This window comes from Miniopterus schreibersii (assembly GCF_964146895.1).
Source record: "Miniopterus schreibersii genome assembly, chromosome: 17".
NCBI classification, from domain to species: Eukaryota; Metazoa; Chordata; class Mammalia; order Chiroptera; family Miniopteridae; genus Miniopterus; species Miniopterus schreibersii.
Genome location: NC_138117.1, coordinates 6,405,793 through 6,429,175, shown reverse-complemented (window position 1 = coordinate 6,429,175; position 23,383 = coordinate 6,405,793). Strand labels below are relative to the sequence as shown.

The 23,383-nt window shown below is 39.8% G+C and overlaps 1 protein-coding gene across 2 annotated transcripts; it reads left to right on the top strand.

Annotated features, from left to right (window-relative positions):
* Positions 1 to 3,641: 3,641 nt before the first annotated feature.
* Positions 3,642 to 21,772, top strand: PABPC1 (poly(A) binding protein cytoplasmic 1). 2 transcript variants are annotated; one of them, XM_081116605.1, is made up of 15 exons: positions 3,642 to 4,335; positions 7,699 to 7,892; positions 8,419 to 8,534; positions 11,185 to 11,315; positions 12,907 to 13,001; positions 13,322 to 13,459; positions 13,658 to 13,753; positions 16,807 to 17,079; positions 17,299 to 17,389; positions 18,255 to 18,365; positions 18,455 to 18,609; positions 18,941 to 19,025; positions 19,568 to 19,698; positions 20,349 to 20,442; positions 21,309 to 21,772. In XM_081116605.1, exons 1-14 carry the CDS (start codon positions 4,143 to 4,145, stop codon positions 20,439 to 20,441), a joined length of 1,902 nt encoding a protein of 633 aa, XP_080972731.1. In that variant the 5' UTR covers positions 3,642 to 4,142; the 3' UTR covers position 20,442; positions 21,309 to 21,772. The 2 variants fall into 2 exon arrangements, with proteins under 2 accessions (XP_080972731.1, XP_080972730.1); XM_081116604.1 differs by having other exon boundaries at positions 11,185 to 11,324.
* Positions 21,773 to 23,383: the final 1,611 nt, after the last annotated feature.

The following is a 23,383-nucleotide window of genomic DNA, read 5'->3' as shown; positions in this document are numbered from 1 at the left end:
TTGACTGGCCTTCTCCCTGAGGTTAAATTTTAAAAACAAACAAACAAACTTCATGCTCCGTAGTAGGAATACTGATAAATAGAATATTGGTTCTATTTTAGAGGTTACAAGTTATTTTGGGAGACAGTTTATAAGTAGACTATTTTAAAATATTGTGGTAAATGTAGTGGCAGAGGAGTGGTCAGGGTAAAGCCTAAAGAAAGAGTACCCAGCCCAATCTAGTGGTCAGGCAGGGTGACAAGGAGGCTGGGAATAGTCTGAGAGCTGGGCAGGACCAGGAGACTTGCAGCCCAGAAGCCAAGACTGTGTATTAAAAAAAGAGAGAGAGAAAAACAGGGTCAGATTCTGCAGATGTTGAACAAAATTAACCTGAAGAAAGCCCATTGGATTTGTCAAACAGAAGGGGAATCATTGACAGCTATTGACAGGACACACTGAGTGGAGGTGGGAGAAATCATGTCATAGATGGCTTGAGGAATTAAGGGGAGACAAGACGTGGAAATCAAAAGTTTGGCTGTGAAAAAGAGTAAATTAGGGAAGAATATGTGATAAGGGAGAGTATATTTTATTTTGATTTTTGATCAGAAATGTTTCTGAGAGAAATGAGCTGGTTGGAGCTAAAGACAAAGGTGATTTGATTGATGGACCAAGGAAACGGGTTCTTGGTTCCAGATCCCACTTCAGATCCCCCTCTTATTTCCTCCTGAGATGGGCTCTGACTACCTCTCCCAATTCAACAAGGTCCCTCTCCTCAGGGATAGACTTTGCTGCTAAGTCTTCCTTGTACATACTCAACTGTACTTCCCTAAAATATGACAATGACATGTCCTGAATGTCAAGAACCACAGCTGTTGCCCGGCCAGGCGTGGCTCAGCGGTTGAGCGACGGCCTAGGATCCAGGAGATCGTGGTTCGATTCCCGGCCGGGGCACATGCCCAGGTTGCAGGCTCGATCCCCTGTCGGGGGTGTGCAGGAGGCAGCCGATCAATGACTCTCATCATTGATGTTTCTCTCTCTCCCTCCCCCTCTCCCTTCCTCTCTCTGAAACCAGTAAAGATATATTTTTTAAAAAAAGAAGAACCACAGCTGTATCTTCTGATGACCGGTTTCCTTCCCAAAGTGTTTATTAATCTACAAAGAACTGATATAACTTTACAGTGACTAGAACATCTGTCTACCATTCAGGACATCCATTTCCTGTATCAAGGTGCCCTGGAAGCTCAGCTATTAATTGGACTTATCAATTGGGAAGTTGCTTGTTCAAAATGGATTCAGAACAAAGAAGTCTTTTCAGAGTTATTTAATCCAAGCTCTAGTGAAACCTGACTAGTAAACCCTTTCTGGTGACTGGAGCTCTCGAACCAACCCTAGAAAGCGCTTGCCCAACTCTTGTTCTCTGATGGAATTTTCTAGACGCCAAGCAGACTTTTTTTCACCTTTGTTCTTTACAATCATATTTCAGTGAGGCCCACCAGAAACTGTACCTTCATCTTCCTCTATCAGAAGTATATGCAAAATCCCCTGCATAGATAATCCTAGTAATTATGCACGGTTTGGATAGTTTTAACTTGGTGTAATTTAACTTACAACTTATTGGGGGTGATCTCCCTTCACCCCTTTATTGAGCACAACTCTTCTTTTATCCCTGTTTGGTTTTATATATTGTCTCTGTTCAGTAATTTAATTAAAATACTAAAATGAAGTCATGTTTTATTTTAAAGTTACGATAACAATCTTTACCCTCTTATTTTTTTAAAGAAAACAAATTTAGAATCTAATAGAAAACTGTCATAGATAAAATGCTGGGATTGGGTGTTTATTGTGCTGATGTCAGTGCTTTTATTTATGACCAGCGGAGGAACTCATCACAAGCCTCTTGAGGACAGGAATTTGCTGTCCGTCATCCATCTTCTTTACTTATGAATACAGTACTCTCCACTTGATAGGCACTCTGTAAATATATTGATGGATTGATTTTATCCAGAGTTTCTAATAGATTGAATGACTTATCATTTAGTAATAGATGCGTCTTCTTACAGCACAGTCCTAAGTGTTTTGCTCTTTTGCCTAATAAAGCACATGAGGCAACATGTTTTTCAGAAATATCTTCTTCCTACCAAAATAGGGGTGAAAGAGCACTTACGTGGGACTCTGCTGGTTTAAATTTTAATTGAATGAGAATACAGTACCCGGTGCATACCTGCCAATATATTCGGCATGCACTGAAGTTTGCGGAAATGAAGAGTGCACCGGGCAATCACTTGAGACCATTCCCTTAACAGTAAAATAAAATTATTACTACTCCCTGCATGTCCCACACAGGATTTCTGTAGGGAGCATATGGTAGAATGTTTATGCAAGTCCTTTGCAAACTATTAAGTACATTATTACTTTAAAGTGGGAACTGGTATGTTGATATAGCCATTCCTATTAACTGGCATTTTCTATGGCTAATAACTCATAAAATTTACATTCCTAGTAAAGGCCACAACTAATGTACAAAATTGTTTTAAACACGGTAATGCTGCGTCTTAGACTAAATTCGCCTGGTTGCAGGTGTGGTGCCGTGAAACACTGATAGACTCGTACTTTAGGGAAAAACACTCCTTTTTCTCAAGTCCTGTTTTCTGCCTCAGGGGACTTCAGGCAGAAACAGCAGGGATCAGTGACTCCAGCCTCGCGTCTTAAACTGACAGTGACCCCCACGCTTTAAAAAGGGAAGCGGACAAGGACCCCAAAACAGCTTTCCCAAATTAAAGCCACTGACCAGCGACAGAGTCCAGTGAAGAGACTGAGTCTACGGCTCGGAAACCCAAGGACAAGGCGCCCAAGGGCCCCTCCCCCCTCCGCAGGACTCCCCGCGGGGTGGCGGCCGGGGTTCCCCGCCCGGACGGTTGGGGCCGCCGGGGCCCGCGGCCGGTTGGGGTCAGCGGGCGCCGCGGCCGTTGAGGACTCCAGCTCCCAGCAGGCACCGCTCCTGCGGCCGATGCGCGGGGCGGCGGTGCCCGCCGGGACTCGTAGTGCGGTCCGGTAGGAACGGGGAAGCCGGCTGCGGCTCCTTTCACGCACGTCTCATAAACTGGGTCTGGAAGGGACCACGCCGGGCCACTCGTGCCCGACGTCCCTCGGGGACCGGGGCGAACGAAGCTGGGCTGGCGGCGGCGGGAAGAGGCCGGGGCAGCCGCGCACGTGGGGGTGGTTAGTGCCGAGGAACCCGGAAGCCCCGCGCACCGCTCACCGCTGCGGCGACGGGTTAACGCTCCTCCGGGTGGAGGCGGGGGCGGGGAGTGTGGGAGGAGGGGCGGTGCCACCCGACGACTCCCGGAGCCGCCCAGGAGCCGGCCCTCCCCTCCCCCACGCGCCCTACGCAGCGCGGGCCCCGCCCCCGGCCGCGGGCGCCTGCGCAGAATCCCCGCCCCTGCCCCAGCCCCACCCCTATACCCGCAGCCGCCGCCGCCGCCGCCGCCTCCCTTCCTCTCTGCTCTCTCCTCCTCCTGTTTTCTCTGCCCTCCTCCCTCTCGCCCTCTCTTCTCCTCCTCCTCCTCCGGCGCCGACGCTCACGTAGGGTCCTGGCGTCAGGCGCGCTGGGGCGGGGCGAGTGCCCCGTGCGGTATAAGTAGAGGGTGCAGGAGGCGGTGCTTCCCCTTCTCCCCGGCGGTTAGTGCTGAGAGTGCGGAGTGTGTGCTCCGGCTCGGAACACACATTTATTATTAAAAAAACCCAAAAAAATCTTAAAAAATCTCTTAAAAAACCCAAAAAAAAATTTACAAAAAGTCCGCGTCTCCCCCGCCGGAGACTTTTATTTTTTTTCTTCCTTTTTATAAAATAACCCGGTGAAGCAGCCGAGACCGACCCGCCCGCGGCCCCGCAGCTGCTCCAAGAAGGAACCAAGAGACCGAGGCCTTCTCGCTGCCCGGACCCGACACCGCCACCCTCGCTCCCCAGCCGGCAGCCAGCGGCCAGCGGCAGCGGATCGACCCCGTTCCTGCGGCTGTTGAGTAGTTTTCGATTCCGGTTGATTTTTGTCCCTCTGCGCTTGCCCCCGCTCCCCTCCCCCCGGCGCCGGCCCCCGGCCCCAGCACTCGCTCTCCTCCTCTCACGGAAAGGTCGCGGCCTGTGGCCCTGCGGGCAGCCGTGCCGAGATGAACCCCAGCGCCCCCAGCTACCCTATGGCCTCGCTCTACGTGGGGGACCTACACCCCGACGTGACCGAGGCGATGCTCTACGAGAAGTTCAGCCCGGCCGGGCCCATCCTCTCCATCCGGGTCTGCAGGGACATGATCACCCGCCGCTCCCTGGGCTACGCGTATGTGAACTTCCAGCAGCCGGCGGACGGTGAGAGCCGGGCCGGGCGGGCGGGCGGGCGGCCATGAGGCTCAGGCGGCGGCGGGCGGGCGGGTAGGCCGGCGGGCCCGGGGCGGGGGCGGGAGGGCATGTCACACCCCTCCCTCCCTGAGGGCCGGCGGGGAGGCTCGGGCGCCGAGACCCCCGGCTGCCGGTGCCGGCGGGAACACGCGCCGCCGGCCGCCGCACGCCCCTCGCACGCCTGCTCACTTCCTCCTTTGCAACCATTTTCTCGGCCTCAGCCGCTCTCAAACTTTAGGGTGATGACGCGCGGGGAGGGTTGGTGAGATGGGGTTCTTCCGCGGCGCTTCCGGGATTGCGGGGCGCCGAGCCCCCTTTTACGGCAGTAGGTAGAGGCGCTCCTACCACGCGAGCCTGGCGGGCGCCGCGGCCGGGAGGAAGTGCGGCTCGGGGCTCGGGCACTACCACGTGTTGAACCCTGTTACCTCCCAGGCCCGAGGCCTGTGTCTGCCTCTGGCCCCATCTCCTGGGGGAGCTACAGGGTCTTAGGATAAAGTTAATGCGGCGATGTGGTGGTGGTCCTCAGGTTTCTAATTGCATTCCTAATAGCTTGTCAGTGACTGGTGGCTCTAGAAACGTGAATTAGCCACGAGCCATGCATTTGGGGTTTTTTCCCCTAGTTCAAGCACTTTTCACTCCTAACACTAACTGCAGGGTTGGAGGAGGGGATGTGAAGGATGACCCCTTTGAAGGCCATCGTTTTCTCAGGGCATTTAGATCATTTAAAACTTTAAATCAGGTTAATTTCGTAGTACTGGCAACTTGTTCAGAATGTTGTCTTTTCTGAAATAGCCCTTATGATTTTGAGGGGTTTTACTAAAAAAAGTGTATTCGCCAATTTTGGCTGTAAAGTGTTACTTGTGAACGAAGTGTGGGATGGATCATTATTACTTATGTGGCATTGAAGTAGTTCAAGTTTCTTTATTTTTTAAAAAGTGATCCAGAATAACTGGAAGTCATGAAGAATCATGAGTACTGAGTAACAGGCTCTCATTAGCTTGAAACTTATGGGGAAGTATATTGCTAATCTTGTATTTTTATTTTGACATTCACAAAAACAAAATTTGGTAGATATGTGGCCTGATGTGTATTGCCAGGATTTTTTCTTTATATCTGAATCAATTTAATTCCAAGGCAGCTTCAGTTGATTTTATGGCCCAATTTTGCTTCTTTTCCCGCAGGCTGCTTAAATACATGTCAGGTATTCTGAAATATAAGAAATTTGTTTTTATTTTTGTAGAAAAGGCCTTAAGGGTGGAATTTAAATCTTTATTTTATTAAATTCATTTAGTAGAACTCAAGTTACTTAATTATCAGCTTTCCACTAGGTAAAGTTAATATTGGGATTTGGGGTAGGCAGACTATTGAGTGACACTGAGCCAGAAGTTGTAAAATTGCACTGCTGGTTCCTGGCCCTTTTGCTCTAAGCAGTACCTCCAAGTATCACTCCACGATAGTTCTTCCCAACTCGGGCACAGTTGATCACTGAATAGAAGATAAAGTAATATTAGGGAACATAAGTTTGGGTCAGGTAATCACAGTCTAAAGAGTTGTTAGAGAAAACTTGAGCACATCCTAGAGATCAGAAATGGTAACTTTTGAAAAGTGGCTTTTATTTTCGTTTTAAGCTTAACCACTTTAAATCCAAAGAAACAACTTTTTTAATTTTGGGGGATTTGAAAAAAGATGAACTATGGGTTACCATTGTTATAATATACCCTATGTATTTTTAGTCTATATTAATAGAACAGTGCTATGCTCAAAAGAAAATAGCAGTTTTCCATCTTCCATTTATTTGTTTTTTATATGTACAAATTACTATTCTTCCAAATAGTTTTTTTCAGTGGTTTTCTTTTTTCTTTTTTTAAATTTATTGCTACATGGATGGACTTGTAGAATAGCTTCCGAAAGTGACCAGTTAGTTTCCAATTTAACAGGAAGAAGTGACTCATTCAAAAGTTGCTTAAGCAAAATCAGCTAAAAAAACTAGGGGAGCTGAGTAGGTGTGGTCAATTGATAATGAGCTGACAGCTTATCTTTCTTCACTCTCTTCTAGAAAAGGAAACTTTCATTTATAAAAAGAAGTGGCCAGAAAATTGGCTCTCTCAATAACTTTAGTTACATTGGCATGGAATTTGTGAAACTTGGTGTAGAACTTAAAATGGACTGTTTTTCTCCTCTTAAGGGACTAGTCTTTTTCACTTAAATATTTTTTATTTTTTTTTTTACTTAGTCTCAACTTCTCTAGTAAGTATTTCTGAAATGGTATGGGTGCACATAATTCTTCATAGATCCTGAAATCATAGGGTAGATTTTGAAATTTTCTAGCACTATCCAGATTGATTAAATGATCAGTTATTAAGTACAAAAGTTACCTAAGATAAAATTGGTTTTATATGTCAAGAAAATGTTAATAGTGAATTGTGAATATTATAGACCTGGTATTTCAAAAATTTTGTATTATACAGCTGAGTATGCTCAACTTCACATTAGTTTTGTGTGTTGTTTTAAATATATCTTTACTGATTTCAGAGAGAGGAAGGGAGAGAGAAAGATAAAAACATCAATGATGAGAGTTATCATTGATCGGCTGCCTCCTGCATGCCCCAGACTGGGGATCAAGCCTGCAATCCAGGCATTTGCCCTGACCTGGAATCAACCAAGATCTGGATCCTAGGCCAATGCTCAACCGCTGAGCCATGCCCGGGTGGGCCCTGATTCAAATCTTGATCTGAATAGGTATAGCCTTTCCTTTTTTTGTTAAAATGTTAATAGGAAGTTGTGCCATGAATCTCTGAAATCCCCCCAATAATTCAGGGACTTTTATTTTTTAAGAAAATGGACTAATTTTTGTGTAACATTGGCAGTAATAAGCTGCCAATGAAAGGACCAATTTAGCAAGCAATGGGGAAAAAGTAAAATGCTCAAAAATTTATTAACTATGCTTAGCCTGTGGATAATCTTCAATTGCCTAGCGTTTTTTATATTGCTCATTAAGCAGGTTTTATGTGAAAATCTTAATTTTATGTTGACTAGGAGCAAAAAGGTGCTTTTAAATACAATGGCAATGAAAAGGAAAGCTTGTTTTAGAAATACATTATTAGTGATATGTCATTCATTAACAGGTGGGAAATTTGGGGTTTCTGATATGTCTTTCTATGTGTTACACGATTTAAATCTCAACTAGTGTAAGGTAAGGTCCAGCCGTCTTGAAGTTCGAAGAAATAGACTGTGGGCCCAACCACGGCTCCCACACACAGTAGTTCATAAAATTTTAAGTGGCCTGTAAAATTTTTGAAGTAACAATTCGCTATGAAAATGTCCTTCCTGCAGCGGAGCGTGCTTTGGACACCATGAATTTTGATGTTATAAAGGGCAAGCCAGTTCGCATCATGTGGTCTCAGCGTGATCCATCACTGCGCAAAAGTGGAGTCGGCAACATATTCATTAAAAATTTGGACAAATCCATTGATAATAAAGCACTGTATGATACATTTTCTGCTTTTGGTAACATCCTTTCATGTAAGGTAAGCAAAAATGTGACAGGTAAACATATTTACAGTATTTTAGCTACTTGTAGTTTATTCCTTAAAATAGCAGCCATATCTCTATTACTGGATATCTTTATTTCCCAAATACCCAAGCTAGGTGACTGACAGTTACATTGACCCTTGAACAACACACATTTGAACTGTGTCCACTTAAATGCAGATTTTTTTTTTCTCAACATATACCTGTATTGTTTTCTGTCTCGTTGGGAATCTGTGGATGTAAAGGCCGACTGCGTTGTTCTACACCGTTTTATACAGGGGACTTGAACATCCACAGATGTTGGTATCCTTTGGGATCCTGGAACCAATCCCCCATGGAGACAGAGGGACAGCTTTTAAGTATTTGGGGAGTCAAAGTTATATGTGGGTTTGGACTGTGCTGGGGTGTCAGCTCCTCTAGGCCTCCCTCCACCTGATCAGTGTTGGTCAGATGTATTTCTGAACATTGGGAAAAGCTAAATGGATAGTAAGTAATGAAAAACTGCTCTACATTTTTCCCTAGGTGGTTTGTGATGAAAATGGTTCCAAGGGTTATGGATTTGTACATTTTGAGACACAGGAAGCAGCTGAAAGAGCTATTGAAAAAATGAATGGGATGCTTCTAAATGATCGCAAAGTGTAAGTATTGAAATTTAGTTAATCTTACTTTGGATCTCTATAATAGTTTAAATCAGTACATTAATATTTTAAGTTAATGTATTTGTGTTCGTAAAGAGATAACAGTGAAAATAAACCTCTATCTTGGGGTAGATTTTATAATTGTCTTGGCACTCAACGTAACATACAACAAATAATAGTAAATAATAAAATTCAAACCAAAATGAAAAAGGGGAAAATGGGTATACTGGGAGATAGAGCTTTTTCAAAACAAGTTCATAGTTGAACAACTAGGAATCCAGATAGAAATGTAATTTTAACTCCTGAGGTAGTTATTAGCCCATTTTATATTTGAGGAAACTGGCTAAAATAATTTGCCTGTAATTAAATGCTGGCATGACAGATGGACTAGGATACAAACCATAGTGGTCTAAATTCTGAGCCTGGTGTAACTCGGTTCTGCTGCTCTAGTTTATTGATTGAGTTTAAAGTTGTTTTTTAACCTTTTGAACTCCCCTTACCCCTTTAAAGAAAAAGCTGAATTAAACCAGAAGTCTTTATGATTAATCTTTCTAAAATAAACTTGTTCTTAAAAGTTGCATACTTTTAAAATAATAATGCTGATGGCCTGGCTGGTTTTGCTCAGTTGGTTGAACATAGTCCTGTGCACCAAAAGGTTGCTGATTGGATTCCCAGTCAGGGCACATGCCTAGGTTGTGGGCTTGATCCCTGGTAGGGGTTCACAGGAGGAAGCTGATTGATGCTTCTCTTTCACATCGATTCCCACCCCTTCTCTCTAAAATCAATAAAAATGTTTTTAAAATTAGTTATTGATGCTGATAAAACTTGTGTAAGATTATTTCCGCAACAGGTTGTAAGAATACAGATTTTATGAGCCCAAAGAAATGACAAACCTTAAATGTGTTAATCTCCAATGTCAGTGAATCTGGGTAAATTCCCCTGTGAGGTCATATTGTAAATGATCTGTGAGTTTATGTTGCTGTGTAACGATGGCATACAAATTGGGTTTGATGATAAGTCAGCTGCATCACTCTTAAGGTGTGGTTCTCATAAACTAGGGCATCAAGTGGTGTAATCAGTCTGGACATGAAGGAGTCATGTATATGGTGTTACCTGTTTGGATTCTCTGTCAATTACATGGTGAAGGAAAGATTTTGTAATATGTGAAGAATCCAAGTCTAAGAACCAGCAACTGGTTTACAAAGGGAAATTCTTAAGTACATTTAAAGGAGAAATATTCAGCATCAGTATTCACAGATGAAAACAGTTTGCTTGTCAGCAGTGCTTCAAGGAGGGGAAAGTGCCCATCACTAGGGCGGAGGGGGTGTGTGTGTCTAGATTAGGTAAAGACTTGGTTTATTGATGTTTTGAATATAAAATGAAACTTTTCCTTTTGGAAAAGTTTGTACGTATAGACTTAAGATCACTTATATACTCTTTTGAACTGTGGTTTCTGCATCTCTGTCATAAGAGCAAATAAAGTCATAAAGTTGTAGCATTACTTACCAAGGCAGAGAGTTTTTGCAAACAGTGATGGCCACAGTGGGTTGTTATGCTATCATTGAGAACATTTATAAAGATAACATGGAGAAGCACCACCATATGGGTGGGTGGGGGGTGATACAAGGAAATAAAATCATAGCTATCCTTCAGTGTTCTTAACCACAGGAAACATGAAAAGTCAGTCATGATTTGAGTGGGATTATAGAAAATGTTCTTACTTTGACATATATTAAATGTTCTTCAATGACGCATGTACTACTTTTATATTAGGGTAAAACTAAATTCTTAAACACATTTGATAATGTAAAGAAAATTATGTGGGGCTCTTGTGTGTTAAGTACAGAATTAAGATACATTTTAAGTTAGGAGATTGCAAATGAAGTGCAAGCGCATTTTGAAATAGCAGCTGTGAAAGTTTTTGTCCTTTTTTCTTTTTCTTTTTTAATTCCTCACCCGAGGATGTGTTTTTGAGAGAGGAAGAGGGAAACACTGAAATATAGATTGGTTGCCTCCTGTGCGCACCTGGACCTGAGATCTAACCCGCTACCCAGGTATGTGCCCTGACGGAGAATCTCAGCCTGCAACCTTTCGGCGTACAGAGCGATGCTCCCGCCAACTGCGTCACCTGGTCAGGGCACATTGGCACCCACCCATCTGCAGGTGTGATCTCTTTAAACCTGGGTTAGCTGGACAGAAGGGAGAGAAGTGTGGGTTAAGAAGAATGTTATTTGCCCTGGCACGGTAGGTAGCTAAGTAGAGTATTGTCCCAGTATGCCACGGTTGCAGGTTCGATCCCTGGTCAGGGCACATGTAAGAACCAATGAAGGCGTAAATAAGTGGAACAACAAATTGATGGCTTGCTCTCTCCCCCCACCCCCCTTTCCCTCCCCTTCCCCTTTTTCCTCCCCTCCCCCCAAAAAAAAATTGAAGACGAAAAAATGTTTTTCTAGTGACTACAGTTACGAAGTTTGTTTTTTGTTTTATGTTTTCATTTTTTCAGTTGAGGCTCTATTTCTGTTTTACAGTGTACTCTTTATTAGAGATTCTGAAATTATCAGTAACATTTACAAAATCAACCCATCAGGCTTAATTAATCTGAACTTCATAAAATGGAACCTAATTTTATAGTCCTTACATATTTTTTTAGATTTGTTGGGCGATTTAAGTCTCGTAAAGAACGAGAAGCAGAACTTGGAGCTAGAGCAAAAGAGTTCACCAATGTTTACATCAAGAATTTTGGAGAAGACATGGATGATGAGCGCCTTAAGGATCTCTTTGGCAAGTTTGGTAATGTGTCTGAATTAAATTTTTACACTCAAAAGTTTTGAGTAATTGCTCAATATTAGTTTTGGCTAATTTTACTAAAAATATATGAAAATATTTACATGGTACAGTACTTAAAATATTTATAGTTTTTTGGATTAAGCTACTGATAGTCTTATTATACTACAGAGTAGTATATAAATAGAATTCTATCCACTTTAAAGATTAATAGCATTGTATTAGCACTGTAAGGTGTGACTGTAATTGGACCAGATTTAAAAGGTTTTGCTGTGTTAAATGGTGGTGGACTTAACCACTTACAAATCCCATCTCACCAGAGGCACGCATATGACACAGCCAACTTAGGTTGGAGTGCAGTGTTTAATTATGGGACAGGAAAGCTGGCCAGCTTTAGGCTCTTTGGTCATTATCAATAGCATGTTTGAACAATTTAAAAAACTGACTTTTAAAGAAGGCCAAAGATCCAGATTTTCCAGGGATATCTCCTTGGGATGGCCTCCTGATATCTCCTTGGAATCTTAAGTACTATTCCCTTGCATTTCAAATTAATTTCATTAAACTTCAAGTGTATGAAGTATAACCAGCTTTACTTTAGATAGTGTGTGTGTGAGCAGAAGATGAACTTGTATACTTTTGCATATGATTTGCTTGCTCCATACTCTTTGTTTTCCTTGTGTTGAACTTTGGTGGCTTTTTTTTAAAGCACTTGAAATGATAAAGAATTAGGAAATCTAATATGTTTCTATTGCCAAGCTAACATTCCACATTGAACGTCTCTACTTCTTTAAGCAAAAAAAAAAAAAATGGTTATTTTGCACAAAGATGAATTGTGTAAGATGAGGAAAATGTCATTATTTCTAAAATTGGGTTGGATATTGTTAACCACTTATTTCAAATGAGTAATGCTGTCAGTTGACCACCAATATGTAAGTTTGTCAATTATATTCTTTTTATGGCTTTGCATAGCAGAGATTGAAAGTACAACCTTAGTACCGAGGCACATTCAGAAATAACAATCTACCTATGCTCATACATCTTGCAAATTCTCTACAATCAAATGTGATTTTTAGCCTTTTTTGCCCCACCTACCTGAGATAATACCCACCTCAGTTAAGTGTCTTTTTCACTTGAGGGGGTGTGGAGGGGGCATGTGAATTCAGAAACATGCCACCTCCAGGTGATTCTTGGTCTTCCCAAATGTCAGACCCTGTATTCCCTCAACTGACTGTTGAAATCAAGTGGGCTTAAGAAATTCTTATTTGTCAATTCTGATGTTAAGGAAACCAAATTGTTGGGTTAAAAAAAACAACCCCACAAATCTGTTTTGTACTATTGCTAAGAATAAAACTTCATTTTTTTACAGACTTCATTTTTTTACAGTTGTCTAAAACATACCTCCATAAATGGAAGTAGGAATGTTTCAGGGAACAGAGTATTTACTTAGCTTCTTAGTAGAAATAAAGGGTCTTTGAAGAGACTATTTAATGCCTATGCATGGCTTTGTTTTTGTGTGTTGAAATTTGAAATGTATAAACTAAATGTTGTATGGAATATCTTTGAGTCATTAAAAAAAATTTTCTTTTAGGACCTGCCTTAAGTGTGAAAGTAATGACCGATGAAAGTGGAAAATCCAAAGGTTTTGGATTCGTAAGCTTCGAAAGGCATGAAGATGCACAGAAAGTAAGACTTAAATATACTAATTAAAGGCACTGGGTTTTCTATAATTTATAGTAAAGGAATATAAAACTTGGTCGTTCTTATGTTGAATTTACATGCATACCAATGGCTGTTTTATGTGTTCATCTTTGCATGCATTGTTTTGAATTACTTGGATTTTATATATTTTGAGGGTATAAATTGGAAACCTATATTTTCCCAAAACATTAAAGTTTAGTTTTTGTGATGGGCCTATCTTTAGCTTTCATAACCTAACTTTAAAGTTAAATAAATGAACTTCCACATTTCAAGTTAATAATTAAAGTTTTTGTTATTTCTATAAGGCTGTGGATGAGATGAATGGAAAGGAGCTCAATGGAAAACAAATTTACGTTGGCCGAGCTCAGAAAAAAGTGGAACGGCAGACGGAACTTAAGCGCAAATTTGAACAGATGAAGCAGGACAGGATCACCAGATACCAGGTTCATTTTCAGTTGAACAAGCAAAATAAGACAGGGATGAGGAAACCTATTTTATGTTTATTTTATTTGCTGCCAGAGTAATGGGGAGATTTGAGAGGAGGAAAGGAGAAGAAACATGGGGTAAAACAGTAGGAAGTGTGCTTAAGTACCACCATGGTTTTCTTCCTTTTTCTACAGTTTTCTTTTTTCTTTTTTTAGGGTGTTAACCTTTATGTGAAAAATCTTGATGATGGTATTGATGATGAACGTCTCCGGAAAGAGTTTTCTCCATTTGGTACAATCACTAGTGCAAAGGTAAGCATATGATGTCTTTTTTTTTTTTAAGATTGTGGAAAAATCCATGAATGTATTTAAATTTCACATCAATTTAGTTTGTTCTTTTTTTTTTTACTCTGTAAATGATTAGTCAAGTAGGTCCCCACCCCCAAAAATCAATCTTTTCCTGGAAATCAAGTTTTTGCTTCATTATTTAAAAAAACATTCATATTTGATGTGGCTGTTGTAGACCAATGGGTTATTTTTGCAGATGGAGAGTTCTGAATTCTTTCTGGAGGAAGGCTGCAGTTGATGACCGTAGTTACTGATTGATCCTCAATGATATGCACTCTTCTACACTTTGTTAAACTAGTGTTTTTACTGGTTAAAGTAGGCAGTTTATTATGGAACTATACCTGTTAACTGTTGGGCTAATCTATATTCACTTACTCATTCTGGGGAGTCAAATTTTAAGCCCCGTTATAGCAATAACGAGATCATTTTTCCTTTTACTTGAAATCAGAAATTGAGAAATACAAGAGGATTCTATTCTAAATTCTGGAATTTTGATTTAAGATCCTCTGCTCTAGGTGTTTTATGTGGTGGTTTGGGGTCCAAAAATCTCTGTATGTAGTTTGAGCGCATGTACTTTGGAGGTGGGGAGGTGGGAGTAGTGTCTAAAACTTAAGTCAGGTTCTCAAAGAGTATAGGAAAAGTTAAAACTGAGTGCTCTTGAATGACCTGTGGCTCATCTTTCTACTCAACTTTTCCTGGCAAACCTTTGACCGAGGAAGCTTCTCTGAGAAAATGAGGAAATGTTAGGGGCACAGTAGATGAATACAAATAAAAAAGCAAGTGATGTGGTTTGCTTTGTGTTTCAGCCTGTGCTTTTGTAAAGAGTACCTGGAGTGCAGTAGAATTTACTCCTGAGTGTCTTTATCCTCAGTATGTTCCCTGAAAGTTGTTTAAACTGAACATTATGCATCAGTTTATTTTGATTGTACGATGCATGCATGTTTTACAAAGGATAGCCCTTGTTAAATCTTTTTTTTTTTTTTTTTAAGTCCTTTGTGGATTATAATATCACGGTTTGCAAGGAGGTGAAAAGTTTGGCAAGAATTTATTTTGGAGGAGGAGGTCACTATGTTGATTTCATAATGCTTGCTGAAAAAAAAACATAACGCAGAAGGACAAAAAGTGAAAGGTGACTCCTGTGTCCATTTTTAGTCTCCAAAAAGGATGGCATTCCCAGATAATTTTTCATACTTGTCCAAAAGATATATATATTTATATAAATAGTTTTTAGAAAACACGATTATGCCATACATATTCTGCAATTTGCTGTTTTATTTAACAGTGTATCTAAATACATATTTCAGGCATTGCCCCCCCCCTTTTTTTTTTTTTTTGCTAAGATCTAAATATTTATGGTATGAATACAACATAAATTATCTTACTGTACCTGTATTGATAAGTATTTGGGTTGCTTTGCATGTTTCCACTGTTAAATCCACCTTTTGAAACATTTTTACCCATATGTATAGCTCTGCATACATGCCAGTGTTTCTAAAGTACTAGAATTGAAATTGCTGGTTTGTGGATATGTATATTTAAAATAGGTACAAAGTTGTCCAAAAGGGCTGAACAAATTTCTACTAGTAGAAAGCAGTATATATCTTTTCAAATGGTGACATGGTTTTCATGTGTTAACCTTTTTTGCCTTTCTTTGCATATTTTTATATTGCATTAGTTGTTTTTATTAACTTAGGGATAATTTTATGTCAGCCTTTTGTTTTATATTGCAAATATTTTCTTGCAATCTTTCACTTTGGACTTCAGTATCTTGTGTCAGCTTACATTTTCCCCTATATTTTTGCATTTTATATTTGGATTGAGAATCTATCTGGCAATTTACTTTTTAATGTAATGTGCAGAAGAGATCTAAATTCTTTTCAGTTATCCCAATGGGCCATGTACTAAATATTAGTTCATTCAAAGTCTATCCTTCCCCACTATTTTTTAGAAGTCCAATGCACTATCCATTGCGCTACAGAGCCACCCTTTCCCCACTATTTTTTAAATGCTAACTTTAACGTACTAAATTCCCATAATTGCATGGGTATGTTTCTGGACTCTTTATTAGGTATAATTGTCGTATAACATTAGTTTCAGGTCTATAACAGTGGTTCAGTATTTATATATATTGTGAAGGGATCACTATACAGTCACAGAAAATATTTTTCTTGCAATGAAAACTTTTAAGATCTCTCCCAGTAACCTTCAAGTATACAATACAGCATTGTTAACTAAAGTCCCCATACTGTACATTACATTTACATCATTTATTTTGTAGCCGGAAGTTTATACTGAACCGCCTTTACACAGTTTCCTTGTCCCCCAACCCTCTTTCACCTACCAGTCTGTTTTCTATATCCATGAGCTCGGGAAGTTTTTCTTTTTTTGATTCATGTGAGATTATTGGAGTCTATCTTACTGTTATTTCATTTACTCCTGTGTCACCAACATACTGTTTAATGTAGCTAAATAACGTGCTTGTGTATATTTCCAGGCTAATGAGTTCTTTGCAGCCAATGGAAGCTTCCTCCTGAATATTGATAATACCCCACTACTCATGGCCTTTCTGGTCTTTAGTGTGATATTTTTTTACCTTAAACTATGTGTAAGATTCAACTGCTTTCCCTCCCTCCTTTCTCTCTAAAGAGTAGTAAAGCATTTTTTCAGCTTGAATTGCTGGAAGAGTCACACTTTAATTGGGTATTTCCAGTGGTGCTGAGTCAAATTCAGTAGGCCTTGAATGTATTTAGATATTTGAATCTTAATATCTAACTGAATATCTAAAAAAGTTGCTGTTGTGCCTCTACCCCTTTACTTCCTCCTTTGCGTGGCTCGGATAATTGATGCATGTGTGTAGCTTGCCCTTAATATTTGGGGACTAAGGACGAATTGTGGGAAAAAGGGTGAAAATATTAACAGGGTTTAGTTATTTTGAGTCAGCTATATGTAATGCTCTCCTTTTTGTGCCTCCTCCTGCCACTGCATTAACCTTGTTTAATATTTTCTTCTTTCAATAGGTTATGATGGAGGGTGGTCGCAGCAAAGGGTTTGGTTTTGTATGTTTCTCCTCCCCAGAAGAAGCCACTAAAGCAGTTACAGAAATGAATGGTAGAATTGTGGCTACCAAGCCATTGTATGTAGCTTTAGCTCAGCGCAAAGAAGAGCGCCAGGCTCACCTCACTAACCAGTATATGCAGAGAATGGCAAGTGTGAGAGCTGTGCCCAACCCCGTAATCAACCCCTACCAGCCAGCACCTCCTTCAGGTTACTTCATGGCAGCTATCCCACAGGTACGGTTTTCTATTTGGTCGTTTTTTGTTTTGTGCCAAAAGTAATAATGATAAAGCATTAAGAGGAAAATATAGGAGACGTGAATGATAGAATTTTTAAAAATGCTTAGAGTGTGAGAACCTGCATTTAGTATATAGCCAGGTATATACTTAGAGTATATAGCTAGTTGCAGCATTTGCTTTTTTTCTTTCGCTCATGTATTTTCTTGCTTTCTACAGACTCAGAACCGTGCTGCATACTATCCTCCTAGCCAAATTGCTCAACTAAGACCAAGTCCTCGCTGGACTGCTCAGGGTGCCAGACCTCATCGTAAGCCTTCCATTTTTCTCTTAAGGGGATGAATTATTTGGAATAAAAATATACATGAGGCCAGTTAGCGGTTCTATTTCAGTGGTATATTAACTTGCTTTTCATAATTTATGGTTATCAGTGTTCATATTGGGGATTCTAGCATATTTTCTTACTAAAGTTGTAAAATGCCTCACCACTTTTGTCTTACTGAAACAGTGATTGCTGTGCTGGTTTGACTTTTTTTTCTCCCCTTTAGGGTAAGTTTGGAGATGGATACAACTCTTTTTTTTCTTTTCTTTTTTTCCTTTTTTACTTTATTTGTTTTAATATGTTTTTATTGATTTTTTTTTTGAAGAGAAGAAAGAGAGAGAGAGAGACATCTATGTGTGAGAAACATTGATTGGCTGCCTCTCTCATGCACCCTGACCAGGGATTGAACTGGAAACCTGGATTTGTGTCCTGACTGGGAATCAAACTGATGACCTTTTGTTGCATAGAATGATGCTCAACCACCTGAGCCACACTGGCCGGGACACAAGCCAACTCTTAATTTCATATTTGGTTGGGCAGTAGTTTTAAAAGATCTTGTTTCATGTATGAGGACCAGGGTCCTGGCATTCTCAGCCTTACTCTGTCTGTAGAATAGTGCTGTATTGCAGGAGCATTTGGAATGAGGTTCACGTTCAGATATTCATAAGTACTTGTATGAATGAATGTTTATTTACTGATGCTCTGATAAGTCTGGGGAAACTGCAGGTGTGAGACTAAGGGTTAAATCGCGTTTACTTTTAGCCTTTTGTGGAAACCTCAGCTCTAAAAAAGCAGCATGAACACTTTCAGTGAGTTTTGCCACGTTAATGTGTGTTCATATCTTTAAACGCAGCATTCCAAAATATGCCCGGTGCTATCCGCCCAGCCGCTCCTAGACCACCATTTAGTACTATGAGACCAGCTTCTTCACAGGTTCCACGAGTCATGTCGACACAGCGTGTTGGTGAGTCTTAACCCTGCCTGTAAAAATTGATCTTCAATTTGAAGTAGCAAGGTAAATGTACAAAAATATGTTTCTGTTTTCTTTTGTAGCTAACACATCAACACAGACAATGGGTCCACGTCCTGCAGCGGCTGCTGCTGCAGCTACTCCTGCTGTCCGCACTGTTCCACAGTATAAATATGCTGCAGGAGTTCGCAATCCTCAACAACATCTTAATGCACAGCCACAAGTTACCATGCAGCAGGTAGGGACTTAGTGAATTCTTCATAAACGTGACAGAAGTCTGGTTGCAATCAAAGAAATTGAAGACAACTGTATGATGAGAGCTTATGCTGTCTTGCCCCATTAATTGATACTATGTAGAAGTGCCTTGTCTGCCTTGTACTATAGGAAACAGACAAGCGTTCCACATTTCCTATTCTTAAAAGCTCTTAGGTTGTATTTCTGATTCACTCAGCTTCTATTATGTTTAGATTGCAGTCTATCACTTCATTGATCTTCCAGTGATGACTGTCCCTTGTACTTGCTATTACTTCTGTACTTTAAACTTAGGAATTTTCCTATTTTACATCTAGCCTGCTGTTCATGTACAAGGTCAGGAGCCTTTGACTGCTTCCATGTTGGCATCTGCCCCTCCTCAAGAGCAAAAGCAAATGTTGGGTAAGTACTTGTGTCTTGCCTAGTCAGAGACTAGAAAATAGACACATTGACCTCCTTTGCATCTAATAACTATAGCTAGGGTAGCGAGATTGATCTGAATTGGCATGGATGATTATGATGGCACAGTTTGCCTGCCTCACTAATTTGATTAGCCCAGAAAGCTATCAGTATGTTGCGTTTGATGGATAAGGTAATAGGGCATTGTACTCCTACTTGCCATACATCCCCACCACATTGTTGGAAGAGGAAATTTGAACTAAATGAGGAAAGAACTTTGACTTTGCCTGAGCACAGATTTAACACTTTAATATAGTAACATAGCTTAATCTCTTTTTTTTCCCAAACTGAGAATGCCAAGAATTAATTGCCTTAGGATCTTAATCTGTTTTATAACAGTTTTCCTATAAAAGATGTATTGAAATGGTGGATCATGGGTTAGAATATATTTGCTATACACAAAAGGTTCTTACGTCCCAGTTTTAATATGGTAGATGCCTTTTAAGATTTTTTTGATTGATGTTTTTGAAATGTTTTGTCTCTAGGTGAACGGCTGTTTCCTCTCATTCAAGCCATGCACCCTACTCTTGCTGGTAAAATCACTGGCATGCTGTTGGAGATCGATAATTCAGAACTACTTCATATGCTTGAGTCTCCAGAGTCTCTCCGCTCTAAAGTAATTTAAATTTATCACTTATCTAACAACGTCTTAGACTACATATATTTTAGGGCTTTTTGTAGGAACTTCATTTCATTGGACATTTTGAAGTGCTACCTACTGGGTGGGTCAGAAGTAGGTTTACAGTTAGTTGTGAGCACATGAAACAGTTCATTCTTGGATTATTATTTAATCTTTTTTTTTATACAAACAACTGTAAACCTTTTGCCCTACCTTGTACAAACCACGCAGAGTTCTAAGAGCTTTATAAATACTCAAGTTCTGATAATATGGTACTGAAATGGGGAAACAAGCACAGAGAGGTTGAATAATTGCCCAGTGCTCACGAAACTAGACAGTGGCAGGGCTTGGCTTCAGATCAGTCTGTTTAACTCTGTGCTCTCCATGCTCTCCTAATGGCTACTACTTTGTTAGAAAAAGAGTTGGAGGATTTTTGGTGGGAGAGAGTAAGAAGTAAAAGAGGGTTCATAATTCTAAAATGGTGGTGGAGTGGAGCCCACCCAAAAAGGTACAGATACAGTTGGAATGTTTTTTGGGTTAATAGTTCTTTCTTCTTTACCTGTGATAGACATTTTTTGTATAGTCAAGTTGAGATTCTTCTAGTTAACCCTTTTCAGAGCCATTTTGTTCTTTTTTTTTTTTTTTAGGTTGATGAAGCTGTAGCTGTACTACAAGCCCACCAAGCTAAAGAGGCTGCCCAGAAAGCAGTTAACAGTGCCACTGGTGTTCCAACTGTTTAAAGTGAGCTTTCCCTCATGTTTATTGTTTTAAGCTTGTTTCCTTAATCTTTTATAACAGTTTGAGCATATTTTGAAACATAGAAAAAATTTATTTTACCATTAAATCCAAAACATATTGCTAATTTTTCAGAGAAGTAGAACTGTAAAAGAATTATATTTTACCTGTTACCCTGGTATTGACTTGAATTTTCAAAATCAAAGCTTGATTAAATATTTGTGTAGTAAGTTTTATTAAATGGCCTGTAACAGGGATTGGCCCTTTGTGTACCTTACTCTTAGAGAGGGCTTTCCTAGCTAATACTTTTTCTTGGGTGGCAGCAATGACAGTTGTCCTTGGGCCTCTACTATTGCCCTTCAGTACTCCCAAGAAACAGGGTAATGTGCCCGTTTAGCCAGGACAGAGATTGGCAAAGCTTTTCTGTAAGGGACCAGATAGGAAATATTTTGGGCTTTGTAGGCTTGTCTTTGTTGGCAATAACTCGACTCTCACTGTGTTACAGTGTGAAAATAGCTTATAGACAGTATGGAAACAAGTGCGGTTGTTTTCTAGTAGAACTTGGGAGAAAGGCTGCAGACTGAATTTAGCCCAAGACTTTAATTTGCTACTGACAAGTACTAGTATTGGTCTTCTTACCTATCTTGTTTTGTTGGTTTTGGTTTTATTGAAGTATATTTGATACAGAACGGGCAAGTTTAAGGTGCACCATGTTAATTTGACATATTTCTGTATTGTGATATGGTTGCTATTGTAGCAATGCTTATAGCACCTCTGTGTAATGATCCTTTCTTTTTAGTGGTTGGAATAATTAAGATCTAGTCTCAGAGCAAGTTTTATGATTATAATCTTTTTTCCCCCCACATTTACAGATTGATCAGGGACCACGAAAAGAAACTCGTGCTTCACCGAAGAAAAATATCTAAACATCGAAAAACTTAAATATTACAGGAAAAAAAAAACATTGCAAAATATAAAATAAATAAAAAAAGGAAAGGAAACTTTGGACCTTATGTACCGAGCAAATGCCAGGTCTAGCAAACATAATGCTAGTCCTAGATTACTTATTGATTTAAAAACAAAAACAAAAAACAAAAAACCACAAAAAAATAGTAAAATATAAAAACAAATTAATGTTTTATAGATCCTGGAAAAAAGAATTTTCAGCAAAGTACAAAAATTTAAAGCATTCCTTTCTTTAATTTTGTAATTCTTTACTGTGGAATAGCTCAGAATGTCACTTCTGTTTTAAATAACAGAATTGGTAACTGAGCAAGGAAACGTAATTTGGATTATAAAATTCTTGCTTTAATAAAAATTCCTTAAACAGTGCAAAGTGATGTTATGCTATTTTATTTCACTTGGCTTGTGTAACTAGGTAATAGGCTGGAATTAGCATAAGAACCTCTTCAGGGGCAAAGGTATGCCTGTGTTTGTTAAATGATCTTAACATTTTTTTTGAAATGATGCCAGTTTATGACTATATTTTAAGGTTTCTAGCCTGGGAGATAATTAGCTTAAGCCTTCATTTTTATAGAAGACAGTAACAACAGTTACTCTGTATAGAGGAGAGTGTCTTGGGAATAATTTTTATATTGATTAAATGTCAAAAAGTTAGGATTCATTTTAAGCCTTATTTTTGAAAGGTCTTAGATAACGATTATGACTTCATCTCAGTAATACCTTATCCCCAAAGTACTTCTGAAAAATGAAGATTTGAGAATTGATTTTAGAAGATCAGGGCCAAGGCCCAGGACTGCCTGAAACAAATCCCTGGCAATTTAAATGCACTTTTGAGAATGGTTTCAATACCAGCTCTATTACCTTTGAGAGCAAATAAATAAATACAAATGAAATCATTCCTATGACACTGTCAGCCCTTTCTGCATGATGAAGCCTTAAAATGTTCTGTACCTAGGATGCTTTTCACTTTGGTTGGCTTCCTGTTTTGAAACAAAACCCACCTCTGTCCCATAGTTTAAAACAGTGTACCCCCTTCCCCCGCCATAGGCATTCTAATGATTTTTTATTTTGCCTAACCACAGACTCAGCCTCTAAGGGGCTTGACAGTGCTTTAAGATAAAAACAATTTCTCAGTCACCATGAAAGTTTTTCCTCAATGCTTTAGGAAGGTAGAGAAGTATATGCCCTATTTTTCAAAATCCAGTACAAAACAGTTCAAGCTTTGAGGTTTTAAAGGAACAGACTTTAGTTTGAGACACCTTAGAAGTTGTATCTATAAACTTCCCACAGTTTAAAACTCTTCTAAAATCTAGAGTTTCAGATAAGAGTTTGCAGACAGTAGCTTGCTTTATATGATTTTATGTGATGCAGATAAATCTGTTCTGCAAATACTTCTGACTGGATGGGAAGTGGTGACCTCTCCCATGAAGGAAGTGAAAAGCAAAAGTGGTAAGTGACTGCCTGGCTACTACAGTTGTATGAAACCAAACTGGTTACCCCCAATACCCCAGGTGCCAAACCCACACTTCCCCCCCATTCATATGTCAGCTCCTTGCAAGTACTCCTGAGTGCATCCCAAGAGCCAGATCCAGTAGACATAGTTATTATGCCCAGATCATAGGTAGGCCAGGCTCAATGGGCAAAGGAAAAACCACAAACGAGCTATAGTGTCACAATCTGGACTATAAGAGGTGTTTAATAGTCTGTTGAATTGTAAGAACAAAAGAGGACATAAAACCTTGGTTCAAAAAGTGTCTGTTACTTCAAATACAAAAGCAGAAATGCATACCTACAAACACTTATTCAAGGAAATACGGTATCACAGAATTCTCCAAAAACTAAATGCAAAGGCATATGATCTGAGAAAAATTAAAATAGTTCTATGAAGAAATTCAGTGAGCTACAAGAAAACTTAGTTCGATGAACTCAGAAATAAGGCGTGGCTCAGCAGTTGAGCATTGACCTGTGCTCCAGAAGATTGAGG

Bases quoted from the DNA above. Each gene is read 5' to 3' on its own strand.
- PABPC1 (XM_081116604.1), top strand. From the start codon at position 4,143: ATGAACCCCAGCGCCCCCAGCTACCCTATGGCCTCGCTCTACGTGGGG. The intron at 7,893-8,418 runs GTAAGCAAAAAT...ATTTTTCCCTAG, and splicing joins GTAACATCCTTTCATGTAAG to GTGGTTTGTGATGAAAATGG. The intron at 18,366-18,454 runs GTGAGTCTTAAC...TTTCTTTTGTAG, and splicing joins CATGTCGACACAGCGTGTTG to CTAACACATCAACACAGACA.